Genomic DNA, 11397 nt, shown 5'->3' with positions numbered 1-11397 from the left:
CTAATGACTTCTAAAGAATATATCATTAATACTTAAAAAATGGTTCAGCTTTACTACTGTTCTGTGGTCTATTTTGTGAGAAACTCAGGTGCTGAAACAGTTGGCATGCCAAGGATCATCCGTAAATAATGCCCCATTTTCATCTCTAACATAATTGTCTAACAACTGAAATGCTGTGGTGGTTTCAGTGCTCGTGCTGGGGAGGCAGCAGTAGCTGAGTGTTAATTCAGTTGCAGTTCCTATTAATGCCATCTGCCCATGCACAGAGTCCAGCAGCTGGGGTTTGTCCTGGGAGCTGCTGGACAGGGGAGTTACCTGTAAGGGCCAGACAAAGGTTACTGTGTTTTATGGGAGAGCCTTTTCTATTGAAAAGAAAATTTATTTGAAGTTCAGTTTCTGTGTGTGGGACACAGTTTATTAGCAGTCAAAGCAGTCAGGACAGAAGTGATGAGCCGAGCTGTTCGTCCAAACTCTGTGTGTGGAGTCAGGAGTTGGAGGGTGCTGTGTTTGTCCTGAGGAGCTGCGCAAGGACACAGATCAGTGTCTCTCCTGCTGCTGAAGTCAGCTCTGCTAAATAAGACCAGCAAAGAGCCACTGGACACAACGTCCTTATAAACCATAAGCTGGACTGTCCCCTGGTGCAATGGCAGTTCCCGGTTTTCCAGTTCCATGGCTCTGTAATTCCTGGGATTCAGAATAAGGCAGTGAGGCACAGCACCCCATGAGCAAACACACCTGATACCAAGGGGTTACCCTGTCCTTGTGCTGAGGATTCCTCGTGACTGCGAATGCTCAATATCCACTTACACAGCGCAGCCACCGAGGTCTCAGATGGGGAAAAATCCCTTTTTGAGGGGCATCCAACCCCTGCACCCCACAGGGGCTGTGGAGGCAAATCAAGCTCTTGGTGTCAGTCATGGGCACACACTGGCCATGGCCAAGGGGACAAGCAGGCACAGAGCAGCCAACCTACACCTGCAATTCCTCCAGAGAAAGGCTTCTCAAGGTGCTACTACAAGTCCACTAAATACAGAGCTCAACAAGGCCCAACCAAGGTTTTAAAAATAACCCAGCTATTTTAAGTAATTGAAGTTGCTCTTCACAGGGCATCCACTACAGAGTAGAGGAAAGGCTGTCTATAATTAGCAATGTGTTTTCTGGCTGAAGGGAGGAGAAAAGGTTTTCCTAAAGATGGAACTGGCCCTTTGGAGAAGCAGGAATATCCAAAATTCAAAAAGTGGTCCTTTTTTTTTTTTTTTTTCCCCTCATTTTTTGCCAGCTGCATTGCAGACACAAATAAATCAATTCTGCGATGGTGATTGTCAGGGAGCTCAAACCAGTAGTGACCAGAGAACCACAGCTCACAAACATTCAGGTATCTTGACCTCTGGACACCTTCTCTCTTTCCACCATGGTGACCCAGCATTTCCTTGTCATGGAAACCCCGGGAGGAATGGTTAGAGAAGGAAAAAGGTGCTCTTGTTGCAGATGGTTTTTCCATTGGATATGAAATTTTCACAACCAACAAAATGGAAGAAACAAATATTACTATTTCAAATGGAATATGAAGCATCAGTATGACTTTGTGTCTTCTCTGTCTGGAAAAGTTGCTGGGTTTGGTCTACATGAAACATATCAAGGATCTAGATGTGATTTGCATATATTGTCCCCAATCCTACAAACACAGACCTTACAGGCAGGGTAGAGTGAGACAAGAGAAGCTTTTAGCAACAATTCTGAGTATTTCTGGCCCATCCACCTGACCCAAAGAGTGTCACACAGGGGAGGTGCCACCTCTGAGAAAGCAAACTTGAGGTGATTTCTGCTGCCACCAACCCCCATGTACGGAGTCATATCCAGGAGCAAGGAACTAGAACCAATACCAGTCATTGTTGCAGTCCTCTTTTAAACTGGATATTTAAAGCCAAAATCTGGTCTTCTCAAATTTTACTTCTTTTAAGGTTATACAGAAATAGAGGCAGAACACTGGAATGTAACTTTCAAGGCGTAATTCAATCTTCACAATTCTTATTCATTATGTTTGCATTATCAGTCAGGACCAATTTCTTCACAGAACTGAGGATTTTGAACAGCCTGTAACCACGAGCTTCCTCTGCTTCCTTCATGGTCAACATTAAAGAGGGTTGGGTGCTCTCAGATTTATTTGGAGATTCCAGCATGGCTTCCCAGTGCCAGAGGCAGGGATGGATGGGATCTTGGGAAGGAATTGTTCCCTGTGAGGGTGGGCAGGCCCTGGCACAGGGTGCCCAGAGCAGCTGTGGCTGCCCCTGGATCCCTGGCAGTGTCCAAGGCCAGGCTGGACACTGGGGCTGGGAGCAGCCTGGGACAGTGGGAGGTGTTCCTGCTCATGGCACGGCTGGCCCTGGATGGGGCATAATTGTCCCTTCCATCCCAAACCATTCTGTCATTCTCTCGTCCTACAATGATGGCCTTAGAATAAAGACGTAAATCAGCTAACTGTTTGGCATAGGGAAAATGAATGGCTTAAAGTGTTGGGAAAACAACTTTTAATTATCCTGCAGCACTTTTAAACAGAGCTGCTTAGGAAGTATTATAATTTTTCTTCTTCTATTGACTGTATCTGACAACTTCAAGGGTAAGTTGCTCTCCCAGTTAATTTCAGTTTTTATGTGAAATGTAATTTACCAGAAATGTAAACGGAATGGAGAAGATGTGACCACAAGGTCACAAAATACTGAAAAGAAGCTGGTTTTATTCTGTCACTTGCTGTATCTCCTCCTTACACAGACCTGCTGTGCCATTGCTGTTTACTTGTTTAAAATGTTAATTCTTGAAACAAATTTAAGAGGAATCTTTCAGTTTTCATGAAATCACTGAGTTCAACACAGAAAAGCTGTAAGCAGTGATTAAAGCATGTAACACAAGCTGGAGACCTGGTTTTGTAGTCCCAACCTCTGTTAACAGTTTCTCTTCATTTTGCAAGTCACTTTACCTCCACGTGAGTTGTTATCCTATAACAAAGGGAAGGACACAACCTACTTACAAACCACTGTGGTTTCTGTGAGAAAAGAGACAACTCTTAAAAAGATTAATTTATTGAAAACAGAAAAATTGAAAAATTACAGAAATTAGAAAAATATAAAAATTTGGGATCCTATGGCTCAGTAGATGCTACGCTCCAGGAGCGCAGGGATCTGAGATCTTCTGGCTGACACAGCACTGGACCTCAGGTAGAGAAAAAGAAAGACTTGCAGTGCTGGGCTGGCTTTTGGCTGGTCCAAAAGTAAAAAATTACTAAAGGCTCCTTAACAGGAGTAAAGCTTTTAATGCCCAGCACCGACATCCACCACAGCTAGCCTGCAAAGAGCTTCTCTTTCACTGTCTTGTTGTTTTATAGTGCCTTTGCTCCGCCCCAGTCTGCCCACAGCCCGCCCCTTTGGTTTAAAGTGATTGGTGCTTTCCCTTTGACAGATCATCTCTGTCCACCAATGGCTCATCGTTGTCAGAGGAGTGGTATTAGTTGAGATGAGGGTGCTAAAATGCCTTCATTAAAATTCAGGTTGCCATGGAGCTTGCCTACAGGGTACTGGCTATGGGGCTAAAAATAGCTGCTGGCTGTTAGGACTGGGGTTTTTCGAGTTAGCCTTGGAACCAAAGTGCAAGTAAAAACACCTAAAAAAAGTATTAAAATACATCCAACACATCTCAAAACACTTGCAAAAGTATACAGTAAACACAGGAAAGATAACTCTTATGATGTACAGGTGGTTTGAAGTTTGAAAAGGGAGCAGAACTTGGGGATTTTTAACTGGGGAATTTTTAACTGGGAAGGGTGCAACTCTCTTAATAAACTACTTTGAACAATTGAAAACACTGATAATGGAACTTGATTTTTGTACCTGGGCTGATGGGTTAATTTTAGGATTCTATTTAAAAATATTTAACTCAAAATTAATTACTTAAAGCACTTAATATGCAAAGACCAAGCACAAATAGGGATTTCATGTATGACAGTTTCTGTCTTTTCCTGTGTTTAACATGTGCTTTTATTGGTTTTTTAAACCCAGGGCAGGACACCAGCCCAGAGAAAGCAAGGGATGTGTAGACAGAAGTCCAAACCCAATGTCAGTTATGACCAGTGATGCCCATGGCAGCTGCAATGCATCATGAGTGGAAAAGAAGAGTAAAACACAGTAATTTAAACCATTCATTCCCACTACGGACCCAAAATTTTCCCCGATTTTTTTCCTCTTTCATGACTTGCTTTTCTAAGAGACTCGGTAATTCAGAGGGAGTAGATTTAATTCTTCATGACGGGATAAAAGAATAAACAAACTCCAGTGAGGACTCTTGAAACTCGGGAAAGAAAAGAATGTTTATTAGCACACAGGCACAACAGCTTGCCTGGTATGCCTTACTAACAATACAAAGCAATAACCTCAGGTCAAAAGAGAAGTTGCAATACATGCAAAAACAACTGGATTGTGCACTAAGTAACACGTTTGATATAGGTACATCTGTCAAATAAACACACATCTACTGCCCTAGGTAACAGAACTTCAGACACTACCTCAGGAGTAAAGGTACAACAGAACAACCATCACTGAGCAGCATTTTGGACATAAAGCATCCTAGACAGAGACATTTGACCTTTGGAGGCAAAAACTGTAACAGGCAAATAGCTGAGAGCCAGATCCCCAAAGACTTATGAAGAGCTCTCGGTGAAGCCTAAGGTACTGTCAAGAATGAGGTCTGAAGGGTTTTGCCCTTGGTGAGTAAAATTATGAGTGGGTAAAAATGTCTCTATGGGTGAGAGTTTTAAATCATCAAGGTTTAATATTGTTGCTAAGAGTGAAAGGAGGAAAGACTGAATGTTGATACAAATAAAACAGTGTTTTTGAAAACCCTTAAAATAAATTATAAACATGAAGGAAAATTTGGGATAATTAACATGTCCTGAAATAAAAATCAACATGGTTTAAGTTAATAAATAATTAAAATAATTAAGTTCCTTTTTATCCTACAGAACAATAATCAGTATTAAAAGCTAGGAAAGCAGAAAGAGGACGGGGACCTCCTCCTTACTCCAAAATCAGGGTGATCAGCGCCAGGTATCACCTCTCACCATGAAGCTACGTGTCTGTGTGTCACAGGACTAGCCAGAGGAAAGGGACAGAACGAACACACACTGCCACTGTGAATTCTACAGGTCTAGGTTTTCATCTAGAGGATGAGTACTCAGGGCTCGGTCACTAACAACAACTGCTGGGTTCAGGGGGAGGGCTGGGGGTGAAGGCTGGGGTGAAGGCAACTCTAACCCTGTGTCAGCGTGTGACGAGCGCTCTCGGTCGCTGAAGGGGCCGTGTCTGTGCTGCTGCCCAGGGTCCCGGGTCACCACGGTCACAGCTGGGCTGCTACTTTTGCAGTACAAGGTCCTGCGGAGCCCGCGGGCGTGGCTGGCAGCGCGCCCGCCGCAGAGCAGCGGGTGAAACGCGTTATCCCCATCGCCGCCAGCGGCCCGGCCGCCCGCGCACGGAGCAGCCCTCGCTGCAGGCAGCCTGGGGGCTCAGAAGGCAAGTGGACAGGCGCTTCGGCCCTTCTCTGTCCAGGGAATCCTCACTCGCGGGGCTCCTCCGGCTCCCTTTGCAGGAAAGTGAGTCTGTGATGCTCCCGCGGCGTGAAAGCAGCGAGAGACAAGATCCTAAAAGACAGCAAGACCCCAGTGACAGAGTCCTCACTGGGAGCCGTGCTCCCTGAAACACCAGAGGCCAAGAGTGGGTGTGTGATGATGATATCTCTATCTCTACGTGATGCGGCTGTGGTGGGGTGGCACAGGGAGCGAGGAGCTCCAGACCCCTGTGGCCACACAGGGACACCACTGGGCTAAGCTGGTCATACTGGAACTAGGCAAAGCCTCACATAAAGCAGGTTGCTGCTGCCTACTGACTATTGCCACAGCCCAAACATGCAGCAGGGCTGTAGCAGAGGCACTCAGAAGCACTCAGCCCACAGCCCAGCACTGGCTGTGTGTGCTGCACAACAGCTGCTGCCAGCTGCCGTCACGGGGCTGCAGCCCTGGCGAGGGTTGTGGGCGACAAGGTGCATCCTCACTTCTTCCTGTGCTTTAACAAAAGCATTGTATCCCCAAGCAAAAACATCAACGTTAGCCATCAGCAAGTCAAACATCACTGTGACCATAGTAATTTTTAACAAATTTTGTTGCTGCTGCTGCTGTTGCTACAAACACAGATCAAGCATGCAACTCTCCTGATTCTGACCTAAACTGGCCACTGGGACAAGAGGCAACCTTTGGCATACGAGCAGGATGTGCTTCCCCAAAGGGGCTGAACTACCACATTCCCACTGATTTCAAGCTCTGGGTGCTCAGCCCCTTTGGAAAGGCCCATCTGCCCCCCTCCTCTCGTCACATGAGCACAGCACAGCCCTGTGAGCCAGCGCTGAAATGCATCGAGTGCTCTGACCAACACACACGTGTGGAGCACAGAACAATGAACTGTGACAGGAGCACGATGAGGATTTGTACCCTGTAACCCTAAGAACATGAAGGAGATTTGGTTAAATGGGTACAGGCAGATAAAGCAGCACTTTATAGCGTATAACACAGATGCTCATTGACACTGACAGCTGTTAGACATTTTCTTTGTTAACAAAGAAACAATAAAACCAACTTAAGAAATCATTTTTTGGACCACATTTTCCCTGTTGCTCCATGACTTCGAAGTGTTTTATGAAACTACTGCCTGGTAACTGCTTTACAGTAAACACACAGTTGGTTTTGTGGTCCAAATAAACCATGCTCTTTTTTTTCTCTCCTCATATCATGCACTGGGATGCAATCAGCTTCTTGTCAATCATTAGTCAAAAGAAATAAACACATTTTTTACAATAAAAAGCTTCTATAAGTAACATTTCTACAGCAATCATTAGCCAGAACTATTTAAAGTGTTCCTAGCATTTCCATCTCCCTTGCTGTCTGCTTTTCTAATGGAGGAATTTTCCAGTATCAGGGACACTTCCCCATGCAGTTATTTACAAGGAGATGGTCCTTGTGGAGAAGGACCTTAATGAAACTTACAGCTGCTAAGGTACATTTGTAAGTGCTGGCAGTCACACTCAGACAGAACGAATGGAACTCATTGTGCAGCTCTGGGCTGGGCCAGCAGTGTAATTAAAGTGCAAATAAAGACAAAAACCACAAGCCAGGCAGGTCCATTTTTCATCGCCAGCGTTAAGAAGCATCATGACTGTGTAAGATATGTCAGATCAAATAGGCCTCAGTCACAATCTGTTTTAAACACCTTTCTCCCTGAGAGGATTTAAGGGAGGTATACGGTGATATAGCCCTATTTCTTCAACTGGCTGAATATCATTGGAAAAGTAAGGACACTTTTCCAGCCAATTTTTATTTTCAACAGTGATAACACCTGTGTTTTATGCTATGATGTCCTTTATAGCATTTGAGCTAACTTCCCATGCAGCTACGACAGGCCACTCTTGATGAGGAAAATACAAGTACCAACTACTGTAGAAATGACATCTATCTACCTGGTACATCACAAAAGCAGAGGCTCTGAAAACATTTACAAATAGCACGTTTTCTCAAACATATGCACGTGATAATTACTAGCTCAGATAAAAATATATAGTTTGTGTCTGCTGGCATTCAATGTTTGCCACTGACAGGTTCAATTTTAGAGCTAAGTCAGTGCCAAATGGCTGAACAACAACAAAAAGATACACATTTTTCAAACCACCGATTCCACGCAGAACGAAACTGTCACTCCAGCTCCAAGTGTTCACTGCTGATCACCGCCTGCTGCCAGGCAGACATGTATTTCTCTCCACAGTGTGTCCAGAAAGTGCTCTGTAGCCTGACTTGTCAGAGAAGCTGCAGGAGGCGCAGGAAAATAAAGTGCCTCTTCCAGGGCTGTGTGCAACGTCACTCACCCTCCTCTGCACCACCCCTCCTGATCCCTCACCTTCCCAGCTGGCAACTATTTACAACTATTCCACCAGTCCATTTGCTCTCCATGCTGTAAATACTCTCACTGATGAAAAATATATTTACAAATCATTTTTACAGATACAATCAGTCACCTTAGAAAAGGCTGGCGAGACACTGAAAGAAGAGAATGTTTTATGAAGAGTAGCATTAAATGTACAGCGGGTGTTTCAAACAACTGCAGATCTGAAGTTACTAGATGCTGTCAGTATCACTCCAAAGTAGTAGATGACTGCTAAAATCCTGATTTTTGAATGGAATTACCACAATATGAGAACACCACAGCCATTACTGCCTCAGTGAACACATAGTTAGCCATCAACCCAGCCACCTCACTTTGCTTATTTATCCTAATACACCTGAATATATTACCACCATTTAAATCTGTACCCTTAATTTCTCATGTGAGATGGCTGCAATGAGTGCCTGTTCACAGGAAAGTCTCCTGTTTCCCATTAAATCATGATCCCTAATGCCAAACATGATCTTTGCAAAGCAGATATTGCTTAAGCTGGGTAGGAAGAGTCTTTGTCTTTCACCTCCAACACTCATTTGTGTTTCCTGAGAGGGAAAGGCTGTGAGACTCTGTATCTCTTGCGACAAGAGAGCTGGCATTCTTCTCAGAATTCATCTTGCTGTCTATAGGAGGTGGCATGCATGGTTCTGTTCACTGTCCCAGAGCTGTCTGCAGCGGGGCGGGCACGTCAGGCGGGGAGCCGGGGCTCGATCTTCAGGGACAGCTCGTACAAGGTGTCCTCGTCGATGATCAGGGTCTTGTCCAGCAGGTAGTGAGTGACCTGGATGGGGAAACATGGATGGACAGACTGCACGGAACTGCCATAGGAACCTCCCAGCCTTCTTTTCCCTTTCAGCACATTTTGGATCTCGAGATCCCCTCGTGTTGTTTTCTTGAGAAACCACACAGCTCCTTGGAATGCTGCTGGCATAAAGATGGAGCTGCAGCACTCTGGGAATTCATTAGGATTAACTCCTCTTAGGAAAGGGCAAATCCTTTGCCAGGTTACCTCAACCCAAGCTGCTCGTCTGGAGTCTGAGATGAACCTTCTCTGAAGGCACAGACCGGCTTTGGTCACAGTTGCATCACTCCCAAGGACGAAGGGGAAAGGAATTGCAGGATGCCTCAGCAGGTGCTCGGGGCATCTCCTGACCCTCAGTGCACGGTCTCAGGGCAGGGAGAACACACCTCCCTCTGAACCCCTCACACTCTCGTGGGCTGCAAATCCCCAGGGACCTTCCAAAGGAGCAAAAAGCTTCTTTAGAAGGCATCAAACAAAGAGCCCCTGCAGGGTGAGGGTCTCACCGCCCCAAAGACCCGTCTCTGTGTCCATCTGTCCTCTCCTCCATGCGTGGGAGCAGAAAACACCAATTTTAGCTTTCAATGACAGCTGTGCCTCACAGGTAATTGCTGCCACAGCGCTGATTTCAGTAGCAGGCAGGAGCCTTACCTTCTGCTGGTGCTCGATGCGGTAGGAGGACTGCTGGAACTGCCGTATTTCCCTGATAATATGTGAGATCTTTCAAAAGAACACGGGTATGTAAGTGCAACCAGTTTGACTCCAGCTAAGCCACACAAAGCCATAATTTTGCACCAAATTATTCCATTTAGCTTGGGAGGATGGAAGGGAAGGGTAGAGGTCATCTTCCAACAGCTCCCAAGGACTTCACTTTCCCAAGTCAAACATTTATTCCTCAGTCAGCCCCAAGTGAACCACCCTGGCTCTCCCCTTCCCATAATGAAACCTCCCTGCTCTTTCCCTCGAGTGACTGCTGCAGAGTGTAGCCCTAAGATGGGCATTAAGCTGAAATGAGAGGAGAAATTTCCATGCCTCCCTCTGAGGAGCTGTTACAAAAGAGCATTACATGGCAGTGAGAGAAGCATCAACTTAAAAGTGCTCTTCAGATAGACCAGGGCACACTTTGAAAAGAACATTGTGATTACTGCTTCCTGCTGAATCACTGCATTCCTGTAATTCTGGTTATTTAGGAAAGCTTTTTGTTGCTCCTTCACGAGCTTCAGGCAGTTGCTTTTGCTGTCATTTCTCAGAAAGTAAACTGGGGACAAATTCAGCCTGTGAAAATACCCAGCCTGCCAGAAGGTGGTGATAGAAGACTGCCTCAAGGAATTGCTCTCCAAGCACTGCCTCTCTTGCACACCACCAAAACACCTTCCCCGAAGTTACATTCAGTGGAGTTACAATGAAATCAATAATTAACACACGCAATTAAACACCTGTTGGTGAAGCATGTAAGAAATTGAAAATTACCATTCTCATTTTGGAAAAATTGACAAGGCCTTCCTCAGTGAAGTTGGGTGTTCCTTCCTCAATAAATGCCAGGTCAGTCAGGTACATCCCAAGGTAGGGAACAGCAGGTGGGTTACAGCTGTAAATCAACAAATCAGATTATTTTCCTGTAGCTACATTTTGCAAATGCATTTTTTTCTAACTCACACAAACTCTTTATTACTTTGCCCGCTTCTAAGCAATGGGTTGCATTCCTTTCCAGGACAAACAGCTCCTCTGCCTCTGCTAGAGTTGTGTTTGCTCTGCCTGTGACAAATTGAATGCATTCTGCCCAATATCTAATATTAATGGCAATTTTTAAATATACCATTAATTATTCTGGCTGTTCAGTTGTCAGCTTCTCTCAAGATCACTTGAAGTAGTTGTGCCATTCGATTCTGAAAAGCCTGCTTCCAATTACAAAACTCAGAAAAATCCAGGTTTTTATACAGCTGGAATCAGCACATAAATTGCAGAACACTTGACACGGAATATCCTGGATACCAAAATTACAGAATGTCAAATGCAATCTGGCAAATCAATTAAAGAAAACAATATTCAAGGACTGCTGCATAAAAGAAACAGGCTGTTTTCCAGCAGGCTGGGAGGCCAAAGGAGAAGAAATGTCCCTGAGCCTTTGTCCTGTCCCTATGTTCCTCTCATAATTTATTGTCAGAAACATAGTTTATTGTCATATGAATGGGTCTGTGACCTGACACAGGCTTAGTCCCAAGCCCTAAACTTAACTAGAACAATCCTGTTTTCCATAAATCTTTAATTTATAAAGCTGACTTTACAGTTATTGAAAAAGTTTATCAGTGTACATAAAACCCCAACAGGGAATGTTCACACAGAAAAATAGTTTCATTTGTTTCAGTAATTCTCTGGAGCTACTATGTTTATCCACCAGGGGTATTAAATCACAGCATATTCAGCAAAACAATAATGCCAAATAGAACCAACCTAGATTTTAAAAGGTTATTAGGCAAGAAGGATATTAATTATTAAAGCTTAATCAAATGCAATTAATCTTTAACATGAACTATCCACTTCTTATAACAAAACACAGTTGTATACTGTAGGGAGGCA

The 11397-nt window shown here is 44.4% G+C and overlaps 1 protein-coding gene across 4 annotated transcripts in view; it reads right to left on the bottom strand.

Annotated features, from left to right (window-relative positions):
- Positions 1-4338: 4338 nt before the first annotated feature.
- RASGRF2 (Ras protein specific guanine nucleotide releasing factor 2) overlaps positions 4339-11397 on the bottom strand; it is a 117079-nt gene continuing 110020 nt past the window's right edge. For all 4 annotated transcript variants that reach the window (XM_032095774.1, XM_032095775.1, XM_032095776.1 and 1 more), the window contains exons 25-27: positions 10291-10408; positions 9472-9540; positions 4339-8802 (exon numbers count right to left, since the gene is read on the bottom strand). In XM_032095774.1, the coding sequence (XP_031951665.1) occupies positions 8710-8802; positions 9472-9540; positions 10291-10408 (280 nt within the window). In that variant the 3' untranslated portion in view covers positions 4339-8709. The remainder of the gene's footprint in view (positions 8803-9471; positions 9541-10290; positions 10409-11397) is intronic.

Source organism: Corvus moneduloides, chromosome Z (genome assembly GCF_009650955.1).
Source record: "Corvus moneduloides isolate bCorMon1 chromosome Z, bCorMon1.pri, whole genome shotgun sequence".
In the NCBI taxonomy this organism is placed as follows: Eukaryota; Metazoa; Chordata; class Aves; order Passeriformes; family Corvidae; genus Corvus; species Corvus moneduloides.
This window is presented reverse-complemented; position numbering and strand designations above follow the sequence as displayed.